The 19,228-nt window shown below is 38.7% G+C and overlaps 1 protein-coding gene across 2 annotated transcripts in view; it reads right to left on the bottom strand.

Moving 5' to 3' along the window:
* Window positions 1-18,896, bottom strand: part of KPNA3 (karyopherin subunit alpha 3) — a 125,697-nt gene extending 106,801 nt beyond the window's left edge. The window contains exon 1 of one of the 2 annotated variants that reach the window (XM_037061384.1): window positions 18,462-18,896. In XM_037061384.1, the coding sequence (XP_036917279.1) occupies window positions 18,462-18,530 (69 nt within the window). In that variant the 5' untranslated portion in view covers window positions 18,531-18,896. The remainder of the gene's footprint in view (window positions 1-18,461) is intronic. The other variant, XM_037061385.1, reaches the window with a different exon arrangement.
* Between the last annotated feature and the right edge of the window lie 332 nt (window positions 18,897-19,228).

The following is a 19,228-nucleotide window of genomic DNA, read 5'->3' as shown; positions in this document are numbered from 1 at the left end:
TTATGAGCAAATTTTAAGACTCACTCTCTGCTCCTAATCTTCCAGGATTTCTCCCCTAAATTTCTGGCTACTCTGTCAGTCTGGAACTCTGTACTCTGATAAGCAAGCCAGTAAGGCTGTAGTATTCTGTCCCCAGAAGTGGGAGGATTGGGAGCACCCTCAGACAAAACCCATCAACTCATAAATTGTATCAAACAGTTATTAGAACAGGCTCCACTCCAGTTTTTGTCTGTTTTTTATAATTTTCCAGTGCCTTTAAATGAAAAATTTAATATACTTTGTCCAGATATTACAACTGTTATGTAATTCTGTCTAAAGTACCACAACATGACTAGAAGCCAGAACCCCATGCTACTCTTATTACATAGTTTCCCATTCTGAAAATGCTTTCATTATATAATTTGTGCTAGTATTAGGTATAATTTATTTTTTCTTTTAATAGCAGTATTACTCATATATAATTTACATACCATAAAACTCAATCTTTTAAAGTATAAATTCAGTGGGTTTTTATAAGTGAGTTGTGCGCCTAATTGTAGGACATTTTCATTACCACAAAAAGAAATCACATAGCCTTTATTTCTCTGGAGCTCTACTCCACATCCCCTGGCAATCACTAATGTACTTTTTATACCTACAGATATGACTTCCTGGGTATTTTATATAAATGGAATCATAATCATGTGGCCTTTTTTGTCTGGCTTCTTTACTCAGCATAATGTTTTTGAGATTCATCCATGTTGTAGCATTTATCAGTACTTCATTTCTTTTTAATTCTGAATCATACACTCAACCCTTAAACAACATGGATTTAAACTGCATGTGTCCACTTAAATGTGGATTTCCCTCCAATAAATACATAGTCAGCTCTCTATATCCCTCTGTATCCCTAGGTTTCACACTTACGAGTTCAACCAAGTACAAATTAAAAATATATTTTCCATCATGGTTGGGAGTGGAAGATGCAGAAGGCCAACTAGATGCACTGATTCACACCACTTTATATGAGAGACTTGAGCATCCTCAAATTTTGGTATCCACTGTGGAGTGAGGGAGTCCTGGAAACAATCCCCTACAGATACCTAAGGATGAATAGGTTTTGGGAAGTCAAAACTTATACATGAACTATTAATTGTGTCAGGTGTTGGCACCCATTATCCTCTGCATTGTTCAAGGGTCAAACTGTATGGACTTACCACATTTTATTTTTCCATTCATCAACTGATGGATACTTGGGTTGTTTCCACTTTTTGGCTGATATGAACTATGCTACTATAAACATTTGTGTACATGTTTTCATATCTTGTGGGTATATATGTAGGAGTAAAACTGCTGGGTCAAATGGCAACTCTATGATTAATATACAAAAGAACTTCCAAAGTGGCTGTTCTATTTTATAATCCCACCAGAACTATATGAAAGTTCCAATTTCTATATATCCTTCCCAATGCTTGTTATTGTTTGTTTGTTTGTAGATATAAAGTGATGTCTCATTTTGCTTCTGATCTGCATTTCCCTACTGATCAATAATGCTGATGGTCTTTTCATTGACCATCTGCTTATTGACCATTTGTATAATTTCTCTAAAGAGTTATCTGTTCAAGTCCTTTGTCCATTTTCAAATTGAATAATTTATCGTTTTACTGTCCAATTGTAGGAGTTCTTTATATACACCAGACACAAATCCCTTATGAGATAATGATTTGCAAATATTTGCTTCCATTTGTAGGTGGCCTTTTCACTTTCTTGGTGACATCTTTTGAAACATAAAAGATTTTAATTTTGATGAATTCCAATTTAGATATTTTCTTTTGTTATCTGTACTTTTAGTGTCATACTAATAAAACACTACCTAATCTGAGGTAATGAAGATCTACCCCTCTGTTTTACTCTGAAACTTTTATAGTTTTAGTTCTTGTATTCAGGTCTTTGATCAACTTTGTATGGAGTAGATGTCCAATATTGTTCACACGTGAATATTCAGTCATCCCAGCACCATTTATCGAAAAGACTATTCTTGCTCTGTTGCACTGTCTTGGCACCTTCATTAAAAATCAACTGAGCTACAAAAAAATCAATTGTAAATATGAGAACTTATTTCTAGACTCTCAAGTCTATTCCATTTGTCTATATTTCTGTTCTTATGCCAGTACTGTATAGTCTTGATTACTGTTGATTTGTAGAAAGTTTTGAAATTGCTAAGTATGAGTTCTCCAACTCTTTTTTTCAAGATTGGTTTGGCTTTTTGATGATTCCTTGCAAGTCTATTTGAACTTTAGGATCAAGTTAGCAATGTTTGTTTAAAAAAAAAAAGGAAAAACACAAACCCCACTAGATTAAATGTCTCTTAAAGGCAGAGATCATAATCACAGCCTATAAACCCATGTATTTTCTCCTTCTGTATTCCAAAACTGATTAAATTAGCTCCAAATTGCTCAAAAAATATCCCACTTTTCCAAAGTTTTGCTTAAAAAGATACATAAAAATGTTCATAGTAGCCCACACTTACAAAATTTAGAAAACAAAGGTAAATGTCCAGCCAAAATAGAACTTTAACAGCCAAGTACCAATATCTTTTTTTAAATATTTTATTTATTTATCTTTAGAGGGGAAGGGAAGGAGAGAGGAAGAGAAACATCAATGTATGGTTGCTTCTCTTGCATTCCCTGCTGGGAACTGGCCCCTGCTGGGAACTGGCCTGCAACCCAGGCATGTGCCCTGACTGGGAATCGAACCTCGATCCTCTGGTTGGCAGGCCCGCGCTCAATCCACTGAGCTACACCAGCCAGGGCCAAGTACCAATATCTTTATTCCAAGCTAAACCAATGTTCCCAGAACTCAACATACAATTAAAACACACACTACTGCTACCAGCCATAGTTCATGACAGTAATTTAAAATTGTGCATGGGGAGTGAGGGAGCATCTTAAATTACTGTCACTCCTATGAAGGATTTAGTCAATAAGAATTTATTCTCATATAGGAGTTGGTTTGCATTTTATCATTAGAAGGTATGATAGTCTTATATGGAAATTACTAGTTTATAAACATTCTTTCTAAAACTTATAAATATGTATATGAATGCGGAAATTATCTTATTTAGAATCATGACTTATATTTTCATCTTCTCTTTCCTTTTAAAATATATTTAACTTTTAAATAAAAGTAGAATAAGTGCAAATAAAACTAATAAATAAAGACATAATTAAACATAATCTGTTTCACTTGCCCATTCTCTCGTCTGTCTGCACTTCTCCAAGCCTTTCCACCTGAGGCTCCTTGAAAAACTAACCACAACTTTCATCTCTTACTTCACTCCCTAACAGCTCCTCAGTTACCCTAGGCTCAATCACTTATTCTGTTCCTAGCCAGAACCTTAAATTTCTTTTGTTCTGGTTTCTTCAATTTAGCCTATAAACAGTAGTTAATCCTACACTTTTAAAGAAATAAGAAACAAAAAAAGCCTTCTTTTAACCCTATCTCCTCCTCAAGCAAACCAGTAGTCCCTCCTTCCTATAACTACTGATTTTTAAATTGAGTTTCCACTGACTGGTTCAATTTACTACTTACCCTATCATATTTTAGCTCCCAGACACTCTACTTTCTAGGTCTTCTATTTCTCAATGACCCCCAATTGCTAAATTCAATGAATGACTTATTTCAGATCTTCCTCATACCTCTCCTCTCTGCAGTACTTGATATTACAACTACTGCCCTTCCTTCAGAAAACTCTTTCACCCTAAAATCTGATACCCCACTTTGCTCTAAGATTCCTAAAGGCTCATTCTTCAGTGGAATTTCTACTAGTCCCCCAAAACAATGTGAAAGGCATCCCCCTAGACCTCTTTTATTCCTATAAAGCCCGCATTTATATTATCGTCCTAAATGCTCCAATCATTGCTTGAACTATTTTCTAAATCCTCACTAATCTCTACATCAATCTAAAACAGGGGTAAGCAAACTCTGGACTAAGCCAAATCCAGCATGCAAGCCAAATCTTCCACCTAATTTTGTAAATAAAGCTTATTGAAACAATGGCACCCATATGTTTGTGTATTGTCTATGACTGCTTTCATGCTCACAGCAGAGTTGAGTTTTTGTGACATAAACAGTATAGCTCTCAAAGCCTAAAATATTAGTCTTTTAAAAATATTATAGCCCCTTACAGAAAAAGTTCGCTAATCTCTGTTCTATAAAGTATAATATACCAAATAAATGGTCCTAATAACTGTTCCTAGCTTTCGAACCCAATGCTGATACTGTTAGTCAGACCATCAGCTCTGTGACCCCACAGAGTTTTCTGTGCTTTCTAAGCTCTCTTCTCACTCTCACCAATCCAATTTTTTTAGTGCAACCAAAGCATTAGTCCTAAATGCACAAAACTCACTTCCCTATTTAAATTTTTCCCCACAGAAGAGATTTTTCACAATCTGGCCCCTGCCTATAGTATCCAACTTTCTGAATTATTTTTACTGAATTACTTTAGTTTCCAGAACATCCCATGTTGCCTCTTACTTACAGGACCACCCAAGACCTACTAGACATTTTTCTAGTTTCAGCTTAAGTACAGTCATCTCCACAAAGCCTCTCCTGACTACCCCACACTGAGTCTTTCCCTATGTGCCCACTCTACTCTCTACATTTGCTTTCACATCATTTTTTTTACTAGTCTAGCCAACCCTTGAGCAGGGTCCCTGAGACAGAGTTAGGATAATGGTTATTAAGAGCACAGGGTTTTGTGATGACTGGTATGGCTCAGTAGGCTGGGCATCATCTGGTAAATCAAAAGGTTGCTGCTTTTATTAAGTTTGATTCCCAGTCAGCGCACATGTCTGAATTGCAGGCCAGGTCCTTGGTTGGGGGCATGTGAGAGGCAAATGTCTCTGTCTCTCCCTTCCCCTCTCTTTAAAAATAAATTTTTAAAATCTTTATTAAAAAAGCAGCACATGATTTAAAAGTAGGAAATCTAAGATGAAATGCCAGTTCTGCTTCTTCCTAGTTGTATGTTTTTAATAAGCAAACTATTTAACTCATTTTCTTCATCTGTATAATGGCAGTTTTGTGAGAATTATTTAAAATTATTATAAGCAGAGTACCTTGCATATAGTAAGTGCTCAACAATTATTGGTTGTTAATTTCATTGTTTTACACCTCACACTTGACTCAGGATTCAAATAACTGCTGAGTAAAGTAACTAAAACAAACTACTTTCACACACATTATTCTCAGCTGTATACCAAATACTTCCTTGTGAACATTTGATTCCCCAAACTCATTATCTTTACTCCCAAACTTCTTCTTTTTAAAAAAATGTCTGTTTATTTATTTTTGGAGAAGGAGAGAAACATCAGTATGTTCTTGCACGCCCCCTGCTGGGGACCTGGCCTGCAACCCATGCATGTGCTCTGACTAGGAATCAAACTGGCGACCCTCTGGTTTGCAGGCAGGCATTCAATCTATTGACTCACACCAGCCAGGGCCCAAACTGTTTCCATTAGAGTATAGTGACCAACTTATTAAGGTTTGCCCAGGGATTCCTGATTTGGACACTCGAAGTCCTATGTCCTGAGAACACCCTCACTCCTGGGCAAAAGAGGATAATCAATCATCTCTGAGTTCTGTTGCAAGAAATAAAACATACTTCAATTAATTTAAGAAACAAGAGGAGGGGACAGGAAGATCTATTGGAAAAATACAGAGCAATTCAAAGAAACAAAGGAAAAGCTGAAGAATCAGATCTATGAAAAAATCAGGATGAAAGCAACTCCACAGATGTAGATGTCAGGATTTAATAGAATATTTCTTCACAGTACTGCCAGAATGAATCACTTAGGTCCCAGTATCAGCTCACTCAAGATTAAAATGCCAGGGATAAAAGCTATGGTACATTTACACAATGGAATTCTATGCTGCAGAAAGGAAGAAGGAACTCCTACCCTTTGCAACATCATAGATGGAACTGGAAAGCATTATGCTGAGTGAAATAAGCCAGGCAGTGAAAGACAAATACCATATGATATCATCGTTAACAGGAATCTAAACAACAGAACAAACAAGCAAGCAAAGTATGACCAATGACACTCAAATACGGAACAGGCTGACAGGGTCCAGAGGGGAGAGGGGAGAGAATCATAGGGGAAAAGGGGATGGACTCACATGAACAAGTATAAAGCACACATGGACAATAACTAAGGTGGGGGGGCGGAAATGGGAGGGAGGTGGGGAGCATGGGGCAGGCGGCGGGCAGGGCTGGGAATATAAGACAGAAAACTGTACAAGAATTAAATAAAAATAAAAAAATTTTTTAAAAAGGCCAGGGGCAGCATTTGATTAGTCTAATTTGTGTTACCCAGAAAGGGTGAGGCACCTTAATTAACCAAAGTCCAGAACACAAAGATTAAAAATCCCACTAAGAGATATCCAATGGCAGAAAAGCAGCTTCCAAAGACCAAATCAGAATGCTATTTCCATAAGAAGAGAGAGTGGATTTAATGTCACCATACTAACTGTTGCTTAAACACACCATGAAAGACAAGTACCATGATATCGTTCATAAGTGGAATCTAATAAACAAAATGAACGAATTCATAGACAAACAGTAGGCTGACAACTAAGGATGATGGGGATGGGGTTGTTGAGCAAAAAAGAAAAGGAAAAACTCATGGATACTGACAAGTGTGGTGACTGCCAAGGGCCAGGGGTGGAGGGTGTGGTAGAGGGAGGTGGAGGAGGGTATAGCAGGATAAATAGTGATGGTCAGAGACTTTACTTGGGGTGGTGAAAACACCCCAAGTGTACAAATGATGTGCTATAGAAGTGTGCACCTGAAATTACGTAATTTTGTTAACCAGGGTCACCCTAATAAACTCGATAAAAAGCAAAAAAAAAAGCATAAAAAGGCTCCATGACACATACACTATTATTCATATTATTTTTCTTTGTCTTGGCAAACTCCTACACATCCTTCAAGACCTACCTCAAATATGATCTGTGTAACCAATTTCCCCAGGTATATGTAGTCACTCCCTTTCTCCAAGCTCTCAGTACTGTGCAAATCGTGTACCTGTATCATAAAACTTACACTGTACACAAAGTAGTACATGCTTAGGTATCAGTCCCTCCCACTAAAATGGACTTCCCTAGGAGAAAGACAATATTATTCATATTTATAATCTTTGGCATGAACAATGCCTTCCTGGCACACAACAAATGCTAAATAAGTATTCAGTAAATCTGTTATCAAAGATACCAGGATATATAAAGCATCAAATTAAAAGGACAGAGGAGCTACAAATAAACATGTGGACAGTAACAAGAGAAAGCTGACAGACTAAGAGCAAGAGAAGGATAGGCAAAAAAATTATGAAGAGCAAAAACTCCACAAGCAGAGAAATCAAGAACAAAATTCTGACAGATCTAAGATCGTGACGGCATCACTTAAGTAAAGCAAAAGCCAATATCCATATGCATAATGATGCTTCTTTTCTTAAATAGAATATAATTCGGTTATTTGCTAAATTATATTCTATTTAGGAAGACAGAGAAATGTAAAGGACATTTGCAGAAATACTGTCATTTCAAAATAAAATCTGTTATATAAACAAATAAACTTATAACTCAGAAAACTCAACTACTTAGAATGACTACTTTCAAGTAAACATAGTCACGATTTATTTTAACTGTTACTGTTGGTATCCTAGGCTGTAACAAAATTGTTCTTAATAAAATACTGCCACAAAGTATAGCTACATCATCTTTATATTCTTAATATTGCTTATCTTCAAAGTAAAGGAATAGAGACTTAGAAATGAGAATATTAGCCAAATCTTACGTTAAGAAAACAAAAAGTCAATTTAGGAATGGTGTCAGTCATGGAAAGAGAATGGCATTGCCTTTGAAGTTATATTCCCTAGATACATTTCATAAACCTTTACTAGATACCAAGAAGTCAGGTAATTTTTTTGACTTCAAATGTTATCCAGTCTCTATCACATCTCATCCAAATAACAAAAATTCACTTCACCAAATTTAGTCACTTTGACATCATGACATTAAACTATTCTTTATCCTCTGAACTCTCTGACCAATCTTAGTATCACTACTGGTGTATATTCTGAAGTACACTGCATTACCAATTGAAGTTTTTTTTTAATCAAAAGTGCTTAAACTGAAGATAATCCAGTCTTTTAAAATAACCTCCAGTTTATAGAAAATGCAAATGGTAATAGGAAATAGGATAAACTAGTTAAGATGCACCACAAAGAAACAGACATACCCAGTAATGAGTACTTTCTATTTGGGCAAACCATTTCAGATTGCCAATCCTTGATTTTTTTGAACTTCAAAAAATGGCAATTTTGTATGGTTCAACTTAATTTAACTGACCTCATTTCTTCACAAATTGATGGCATCTAAAAAATGGTGGGAGACAACCAAAAGGTGCAAGCAACCCAAGTATACATCAAAGAATGAATGGATAAACAAAATGTGGTATATACATACCATAGAATATTGTCCAGCCATAAGAAGGGTATGTTGACCCATGCTACAATATGGATGAACCTTGAAGACATTATGATAAGTAAAATAAGCCAATCGCAAAAAGACAAATATTATATGAGGTTCCTAGAGCAGTTAAATTCATAAAGACAAAAAGTATAAGGAAAGTTGCCAGAGGTTGGTAGGATTGGGGAGGAAGAAAATGCAGTTACTGCTTAACACAGACAGAGTTTCATCTGGGGAAGATGAAATAGTTCTGTAAATACATAGGGATAATGGTTACACAACAATGAAAATGTACTTAATGCCACAGAACTGTACATTTAAAATGTCTAAAATGGTAACTCCTTTGTTACATATTTTACCATAACAAAAAAAAATGAAGGAAAAGCCTGTTCTAGATTAGAGGAGACAAATGTGATATGATCTTATTTAGACCAACTGTAAAAAAAAAAAAAAAACCCTGGGGAAATTTAAATATGGACTGGATCAGATGTTATTAGGAAATTGTTAATTGTGTCAGGGTGATGTGATATTTATGCAAGAATACATTCTTATTTTTTAGAGAAGTAGCCTTAAGTCTTACTGTAAAATGCCACATCTGCTATGTACAGATAAACAAATGATGAAGCCAATACAGCAAATTGTTACTTATTAAATCTCAGTGATATACATATGAAACTAATATATGATTCTCTCTACTTTTTCCATATATTAGAACATTTTTATGATTAAAAATAAGAAAAACTTAGAAATTAATTTACTATGCATGTATATTTATCTCCTAATAATTTACCTATCATAATAGAAAGTTTGGACTTGCTATGGGAAGCAGTAGGAAAAGGCACTAAAAGATTAAAAGTGTCAGTTCAAAAATATATTTTAGAAAAATCACTGTGCTGGTGCTACCTATAATAGATATATTTATTCAAGAACTATTTTAGCGCTTACTTTGTTCCAGCCACTATACCAGGAAGTAAGCAACACAGATATATAGTTTTTGTCCTCAAAAAACTCATAACATAGTAGAAAAAACAGGTAAAACATAATAAAATATATTATCAAAACTACAATGAGAAAGATATATATACTCAGAGTTCTTCCAGGAATGAAGAGTACCTAAATTCAACCTGGGAGTATGAAAGAAATTCAGAAAATTTTCTCAGAAGAGTTAAACCCAAAGTTGAGTATTAAGAGGGGTAGGAAATTAGCCAGGCAGCAAGAGGCAGGAAAGGATATTCTAGTCAGCAGAATAGCCCATGAGAACAGAAATAGCATTGGCAAACAGGGAAGGGCGGGATTCCAGATTACATATAAGCATCTAAGTAGTTCAGTGTTGCCAGAGCTTAAAGAGCTGTGGAGGCTGGGGAAAGGAAGCTGACCCTGGGGAGATAACCAGGTAACTAGGGTCACTGAAAAATCTTATAAATTGGAGGGAGGATACCACTTTGGAGACAACTTTTAAACTGCCTGGTAATAAAAGCTGTAAGTAAGCTGAACACAGATTCAAGCTACATGACTAGCATCTGACTGAATGTGGAAGATGAGAAAGGACTCCAAGAAACCTCTCAAGTTTCAAGTTCAGGTCACAGTGAAATTGATGATGCCATAAACAGAAAAAAGAGAAAAAAACAAAGGCATAACACAACTTGAAACACTTTGAGCTCAACAAACTGATGTGATGCTCATGTGATTAATATTCAGCAAATTAAAACATTTAAATTTCCCCACTGCCTCCGAAATGATGGTTAAAACTAAAGAAGCTGCTGATGTGAGCAAGAAAAACGGTGTATACAGAAATTCACAGATAGAATCTCAAGATATGGCCACACTCAATGAATAGGAATAACAGTTGGCAAAACCAGCTTAAAAATAGTAATTAATCAGGTAGAAGGACCAGGAAAGATTATATGCTATTAATACATTTAAGAAAAGATAATTATAGTATACCTGCTATACAACATACAGATTCCTGAAAAATATCAAGTTCTGCCTTTTCAAGGAAGAAAGAAGAAATACATCAAGACAATTGAAGCAATAAGCACCTTTAGACATAACATATAGTTAAATGAAGCCAAGAAGCAGAACATGGGTCAATGGACAATGGGCTTGCTGTGTTCAACTGTGTTCCTATCTGACTTCGACTGCTTGTGTTCAATTGCTGTTACTGGGGAGTGCTAAACAGTTAATGTGCTGGTAAGAATTAAATAAGAATCAACATTAATTCTGCATTAAGTAACATCATTCCTCTTTACCATTCAAGTATGAGTTAGTTCATATTACAGAAATACATTACAGCAGAAAACACTGTCAAAGGAGGGGTAGGCAACTGTATCGCTGCCATGAAGTCATCACCAAAAGAAACTATTAATATCTTAGAATAATATTGTGTTTTTCATTTTCAAACATACAGTGTTTCCAAGTATATATTATCTACTCTCTTCTCAAAGAGTACTTACTAAATTTTATATACTGATAACAAAATTATCTGGCATATCATAGCCCAAGGTCTCTACTCTCACTGAACTTCTTGACAGAGCCAACATACTTTAACAGGTATACACACACAGAACTTGTTGTATCTCACAGCAATTAATCCCAAAGAGGCAAAGGAAAATTTATTGAGGAAAGCATTAGGGAGAAGGAAAAGGAACTGACAGTGATAAGTATATTATTGGTCACCAGGAAAGGCTCTACAGAGAACTTCTAAAGAGTTTTGAACTAGAATGGCATGATTTGGCAGAACTGTCGTTTTGGTGTTCTAAATATATGTGAAGGAGTCTGAACTGAAAAAGGAGTTTGCCAGAGTGAGCCTCATTTGACAGAGAGCAAAAGAAGGTATATAGGAAAATAGTATGTACAAAGGCCTGGAGAGGATATCGTACTGGTTACTTCCAACTTCAAATACTTTATCAGGGGTGGCACAAAGAAGATAGAAAGAAAAGTGGTAGGTGAAGTAAAAAAGATAGGGCCTTTCGTGGCATGCTAAGGGGTTTTAATTTTATCTTGAAGGCAGTGGGAATGATCTTACCAGGAAAGTTAGACGAAAAGATTTCAGAACAATCAATCCACAAGATACACTGGTGAAGGAAGATACCAGAAACAGGGAAAAACAGATGCATTATCATACTTGTAAGAGTGAGAATAACAGGGGCCTAAATTAGGACACTGGTAAAAAGGTTGGCAACAAAGGTAAAAATATAAGGGCTCATCAGAAAAATGAAGGAAGTGAAGTTTTAGGTTTAAACTGTTAGATAGTACCCTCTACAAACAGAGGTTCCAGAGAGAGTATTAGTTGAATCTGCAAATGTGAAAATATTTATAAAAATACCTAGTATTTAGAAGCTAAAGCATGAGGTTTGTGTTAAGCCCAAGAAAATAGGTTACTATTTTTCATTGAAACCAACTAACTAGAAAGTTTGCAAAAGGAAAAAGGAAAAAAAAGGCAAATAAAACGAATGATGAATAGAATGTCAAAAATGTTATTAGCAGTTTTAAAACAAAATACGAATTCTGCGATATATTTAAGATTTCTTAAATATTTTCCCCATTAATTAACTCCCAGATGTGCTTCACACAGGTTAAGTCTTAGGCTCTAGACTTCCAGCCAAGATGGAGGCATAGGTGGAAACACTGTGCCCCCTCCCACAACTAAATTTAAAGACAGCTGTTTTAGAAACAAAAATGCAGCCAGAACAGTGAAAACTGAACTGTACTGAAGTCCCACAACAACAAACCACTCAGCTAGATTTGTAAGAGGGGTGGAGTCAGCTGCAGAGCAGGGTCGGGATAGAAAGATCATTTGGTCCTACCCACCCAGGAGCAGAGGTGGAGGCTGTTGGTGGATCCCAGGCGTAGGGTGTCGAGAGGCGGATCCAGTGAGGGTGCAGGGCAGCTGGCTGACTGCAATCACACATTCGAGTGCAAGTGAACAGTGAGACAGACCCTGCAGGCTAGGGCCCCAGTGACGGGAATTAGAGCCTGAAAGCACCAACTGGAAAGACTTTCTTGGGTCGAGATGTCGGGAGAGGCTCCCAGGCCCACAGAGAGTTTGTTGGAGAGACCCACAGGGTCCTGGAGAGTACACAGGCCCACACACCTGGGAACCAGCACCAGAGGGGCCCAATTTGCTTGTGGGGAGCTGCAGAGGGGACAGAAATCTGAGAGGGAGCGGAGCAAAGCGCCATTTTTTTTCCCTCTCTGACCCTGCCCCCACATACAGCGTCACAACCCAGCCACTGGGTCACCCTGCCCTGGTGAACACCTAAGGCTCCGCCCCTCATACATAACAGGTGTGAACAGACCAAACATTATGACTCAAGAAGAACTCAAAGCCCCAGAGCCTATAATTCTAAATGACCAAGAAATAGCCAGCCTTTCAAATGCACAGTTCAAAATACTGCTCACAGAATTGTTTGATTTTAGCCACAAATTAGAGGAACATATGAAGGCTAAACTGATTGAAATGAAGGGAAATACACAGGAAACCAATAGTGATGGAAAGGAAACTGGGACTCAAATCAAGGGAGTGGACCAGAAGGAAGAAAGAAAACAACCAAACAGAAAAGCATGAAGAAACAAGAATTCAGAAAAATGAGGAGAGGCTTAGGAACCTCCAGGACATCTTTAAGCATTCCAACATCCGAATTATAGGGGTACCAGAAGGGGAAGAGGAACAGCCACGAGTGGAAAACTTATTTGAACAAATAATAAAGGAGAATTTCCCCAGTGTGGCAAAGGAAACAGACTTCCAGGAAATCCAGGAAGCTCAGACAGTCCCAAAGAAGTTGGACCCAAGAAGGAACACACCAAGGCACATCATAATTACATTAGCCAAGATAAAAATGAACGAGAGAATTCTAGAAGCAGCAAGAGATAAGGGGACACTCACCTAAGGAGTGCCCATCAGACTGTCAGTGGATTTCTCAAAAGAGACCTTACAGGCAAGAAGGGGCTGGAAAGAAGTACTCCAAGTCATGAAATCCAAAGACCTACAGTCAAGATTGCTCTATCCAGCAAAGCTTTCATTTAGAATGGAAGGACAGACAAAGTGCTTCTCAGATAAAGTCAAATTCAAGGAGTTCATCATCACCAAGCCCTTATTATATGAAATGTCAAAGGGACTTAACTCAGAAAAAGAAGATAAAAATATGAACAGTGAAAGTACAGCAAACTCACAGTTATTAACAACCACACCTAAAACAAAAGCAAACTAAGAGGACAGCTAGATCGGGAGCGGAACCATAGAAATAGAGATCACATGGAGGGTTAGCAATAGGGGAGTGGGAGGAAGAGAAGGGGAGAGAAGGTACAGAGAATAAGTAGCATAGACAGTAGGTAGAAAATAGACAGGGGGGAGGGCAGGAATACTATGGGAAATAGAGAATCTAAAGAACTTGTGACACATGGACATGAATGAAAGGGGGGGAATTGTGGGGGAGCGGTGTGCAGTGTGGAGGGGAGTGAAGGGGGGGAATGGGACAACCGTAATGGCATAATCAAAATATATTGAGAAAAAAAGTCTTAGGCTCCAATCAGTGGAGAAACAGTACAGAACAGTGAGCAAGAGCTCTGGCTTTTGCATCATGCTACTTCACTATAAGTCTCTACCACTTATTTCTGTGATTTAGGGTTAGTTCAAAACTGAGGACCTCGAGTTTCCTCCTCAGTAAATGTGGATAGGAAGAGTATGTACTTCACAGGATTGTTATAAACACTAAATAAAAACACATAAAGCACCTGGTATAGATACACTATAAAGAGTCAGTATCTGTTAAGATCTTAAAAATAATTATTATTAGTTATTGTTACTGAGGAAAATGTTACATCCTTGAGGTACACAGGTACAAGGAAAAGTTGACCTGGATGGCATTTACCTGAATGTTTGAGTTATAAGTGAATACTTATAACTTAAAAAGTTTGTTTTATGTTCTTTTCTATATTTTAAATGTTTAAATACTTTCTAAAAAGAAAAAGCCTAAGAACCAATGTCTTATGTGAAAATGTCTAGTATTAAAACACATTTCAGACCAAATAAAAGCAATTATTTTCACTCTGTGTTTCCTAGTTTTAGCTCCAAAATCTATTCTCCCAACCCAAGTTCCTAACTGCTATCAGTGATAATTACTCCCTCCCTTAGTTCCACCTGTAAATTTCAGGATAACCTTTATCCCCTTTGTCTTACATGACTTTACACAGTAGAGGGAGAGAAAGGAAAAAGAGGAGATGCAAATCCTCATTCCATGTTATGACCATCACCATCCACAGTCTCAATTTTTGGGAAATTCATATAGAGGTATCCAACCTTTTGGCCTCTCTGGGCCACACTGGAAGAAGAGTTGTCTTTGACCACGCATTAAATACACACACACTAATGAAAATTGATGAGCAAAAAAAGATTTTAAGTAAATCTACGACTTTGTGTTGGGATGTAATCATAGCCATTGTGGGCCACGGGTTGGATATCCCAAGGATAAAAGCACTATGACTCCAGAATTAATTCCAGGCATTACTGCCAGTCACCTTTTCCCATTATTCTAATCATATTACACCTTTTAACTTTACTCTGAAATAAATTCTTTCAGATCTCCCTATCAAGAAGTTTCCAAGCAACTCTTTGCCACAGACATATTCTCAGAACACCACAGTCACATCTCTTCACTCTCTTCTTTTTCACTTGGATTTTCAACAACCTCTCTTCTATAAAGCCATTCCTGACTGAACAACTATGAAATTACCTCTCCCCACTCACAATTACCCGGCATAACTCTACACTTTTATTTTCTCTAGAAAATATTTATTTTATGCTTGAACCTTGCATCTAATCTATAGATCAGCTGAGTATTTTATCTTTAATTTATAATGTTTTATCTTTCATCTATCCTATACTTGGAAAGTCAGGAAAGCCTGATGATCACAACTACTTAGTCACACATCTCTGTTTTAGTATATAGTTTCTAATGGGTAAGACAAAATTAGATATAGTGGCTTGTCCTAAATCCACAACAAAGGCATTTGATCAGATTTGACCCTAATTTACTCTTTAGTCACATCTCTTGTACTCCCTTCTCTCAACCCTAATACATTCTCGCAGGACACTTCAATTACCGCTCCCTCAAGTCTGTAATGCCTTTTCCTTGCCCTCTCCCTTTCCAGAACAACTTTCTTTAATCCTTCAGAGTCTACTCCCATTCATCCAAAAGGAATCAACTAGAACATCTCCCTGGAATGCTCAGCTCCAATTTAGGATCTTCTTATTTTTATGCATTCTCACAATACACACATTAATGTACTGCACTGTAATTATCCATTTATTTTTCTTTCACTCTAACTAAACGATAAACTTCTTGAAGTAGAAACTGCATTTTATCCATTTTATATCCCCAAGACCTGACATTGTTAGACACCAAGTAGACAATTGGTGAATTAATGTCCATACTCACTTTCTGACCTTGTGCAGGCTAGGCACTTGAGTTTCCTTAAGCACACTTGAGTTTTCTCATCCAAGCAATTTCCTCCTGAAAAGTGAGGATAATGCTCTACCTAGCCATAAAGTTATTATATGGATTAAATGAGGTATCATAAAGCCTTATTTGAATAACTGTTATTTGATGCCTTAGGTACCCTTAATGTATCCTGGGAAATGTAACATTGTGACCAATATTTTCAGGCTGAAATGCCTAGTTAGCAGCCATGAATCTAGAAGTCACTGGTTACATTCTGGTGATTAGCAAATACTTATCATGTACCTATAGGGCTGGCCAAAAAGTTTGTTTGTTTTTTTCCATAAGGTAGCTCTAGTTGTGCTTAGTTGTCTTTGACTTCATTCAAAACAATTTAGTTCGACTGAATTGTGACAGCTGTCATATCAGTGTACATTAAAAAAAAACAAAACTGGTGAATTTTTGTGCAGCCATTTTAATACTAAAAATGGAAAAGAATATTCAACACTTTCAGCATATCTTGCTTTATTGTCTCAAGAAAGGTAAAGTTGCACCTGAAACACACACACAAAAAAAATGTTGTACAGTGTAATGGAGAAGGTCATGAAGTTTTGCACTAAAGATTTCTCACTGGACAACACTGCTCCACAGTTAGGCAGATCACTTGAAGTTGACAGAGATCATATCAAGACATTAACTGAGAACAATCAACATTATAAGGAGAAAGCAGACATAATCAAAATATCAAGTTATTGGTGAAATGAAAAATGTGTCTTTTATTTTATGGAAAAAAATACGAACTTTTTGACCAACCCAAAAAATGTGCAGGAGTCCTTATTAGGTATCACGGAGCTTCCAAAACAAAATAGAGGCAAACTATATGATAAAAACCTGTCTCAATATCCAAGAAAGGAAAGAATTTTGTAGAAACAAATGGGTACTTTTCAAACTACTTCAGTTTTGCTCTATAATAGGGGTAAGCTTCAAGAACAATTACTGATAGAGAAAGTTCCAAATTAAACCCTATTATAAAATGGACCAGTAACACAAGGCAGTTCCAAAATTGCTTGCTGCTATTCCTGACTTCCACTTTTGCTTAAAAGTATCTCTCACAAAAGAAACTTAACCATGACCAGGACGAGACAGATGACATCCATTTGTCTTACTCAAATAGGATTTCCACAGTATTTCCTTGGGTTTTTTTTCTAAATGGAATTTAATTTGGTAGCTTTGAAAAATGGTCTGGGTTTTGTCTCTTTTTCTACAAAACAGAACCTTGAACGGTATCTTCCACAACACCTTCTCTCTTTAAGAGAGGATAAAATGCATACTTCTTATTTACACTGACCCCTTAGCAAGAATTACAAAACTGTTAATCATGTCACCTAGTATTAGAAAAGGAGACTGTGGACTTAAAGCTACTTTTCCCTTAACCAATTCAGAGGTCAGAGTTCCAGTGAAGTTTATGCATTAAGCTACATTGTTTTTAGTAGCTGCAGAGACTTCTATTGCTGCCTCAATAAGCCAAGGTTGCAAATAGTATTTGCAACCGTCACCTGAATGAGACAATGGCAACATGCTGTGTAGCAACAGAGTGACATTAATATTTACACTTTTGCAAACACATGGAAAGAAACACCACCAGTTTGGAACAAGATGCATAAAAAAAGCAGTATGAACCAATGTATCCAATTTATTTCAGTAAAACACGTCAAAAAAATTAACCTACACACCGCCACTACCGGCAAAGAAATGCTTAGAAAACTGGTCCTGTCAGCCGCGGTTGGAACAACCTCTCTTCCAAAGCCTCATCACAATAGATGGTAAACTACTATCCCCCTTCAGTTTGCTCCAAATGCCACAGAACAGGAGTATGAGCAGGAACAGCTCAGCAAGAGTGCTCCAAAGGATAGCACTGGAATATAAGAATATGGTCCAGGAGCATCCTACTACCCTCCCCCATCCACTACCCTCAAATAAGTCAGTTATTCGACTGGTTCCCACCCGCCTGTGCTGGCTGCCACTGCCCGCCTGGGCCCAGTTCCCAGAAGGTAGGTGAGGGTACCAGCAGAGCCTAGGCTGCATGCGCGACAGAGCAGGAGGCACCGAGGGGCTGCGCCAGCGGGAGACTGCACCTGCAACGCTGGACAGCCGCGACCTCCCCCTCGGCTGTGGAATCCAGGGAGAGGGAGGCAGCATCCCTCGCGAGGCCCAGCCCGTGAACCCCGCCTGAGCTCCACATCCCCTCCTCGCAGACAGCAGGCCGCGCCCGCGTGACGGTGCCGAAAACCCATGCATTTCCCGGTCCGCGCTCCCGCAGCTCCAGAGGGTGGCTGCCACCCGAGTCCAGTCCCCAGCTCCGCCCAACCCTGGGCCGCGGTGACGGCAGGAGGCGGCTAACTACGACCCAAAGCTGGCGAGAGCCAACCCAGCGCCAGCCACCCGTCTTTCTCCGCCGCCGCGGTGCCGGCGCAGCCAGACCGCGAGCCGGGAAGGCCCAGACTGCCGAAGCACACTCACTTCCACATCACGGCCCTTGTTTTTAAAGCTCTTGATGCGATGGTTCTCCAAGCCGGGATTCTCGGCCATGGCTGCGCGTGGCTCCAGCGGCGGCTACTGCTGCGGCTGCTGCGGCGGAGGTAGCTGCGAGTCTGAGTGCGGGAGGGGGACGTGGAGGAGTGAAGGAGGGGAGAAATGGGATAGGGGTAAAGGAGAGCACGTTCCTTGACGCCTCCGAGCGCGAGGTGGCAGAAGCTCTGGGGAGGCGCAAGCCGACTGTGGGGTGGGGCGGGGTGTGAAGGAAACGGCGCTAAGAAACAGTGCGCGCCTGGAGAGGCTGGGGTCACGTGCCCGCGGCAGCTACGGGCCTATACGCTGTTCTGGCTGGATGTATCCTGTGTTGTTGGTGTGACCCCCGCCTCCCCCCATCAGAGTCTCTCCGTAACCCCAGCGTGCTTCAAGTTCTTTCCCAGCAACAGAACCAGACTTGGCGTCTTCTACTGCCCTCCGGCGACGCTGAGCTGCGGAGGAAAACTACACCTCCCAGCATGCCATGCTCCGGCGGGGGGTGGGTAATTCTGGCGTTGATAAAACTAAGAGAATGCCGGGAACCCTAAGCGCGCGGCTCGAGGCCCCACCCCCTCAAGGCCGCCAATGGGCGGGGACATGGGAGGAGCTTACTGGGAGATGGCACTTTGTGCGTGGGGTCTCTGGAGTCTCCCAAAATATCGGCAACCCTCAACATCTGTTCCCTGGCTTTGTTTTGATTTTATAAATAGCACTTATTT

Source organism: Sturnira hondurensis, unplaced genomic scaffold, assembly GCF_014824575.4.
Source record: "Sturnira hondurensis isolate 20B ecotype Veracruz unplaced genomic scaffold, ASM1482457v3 Scaffold0013348, whole genome shotgun sequence".
Taxonomy (NCBI): domain Eukaryota; kingdom Metazoa; phylum Chordata; class Mammalia; order Chiroptera; family Phyllostomidae; genus Sturnira; species Sturnira hondurensis.
Note: the sequence above shows the minus strand (reverse complement) of the source record. Positions and strands in the feature narration are given on the sequence as shown.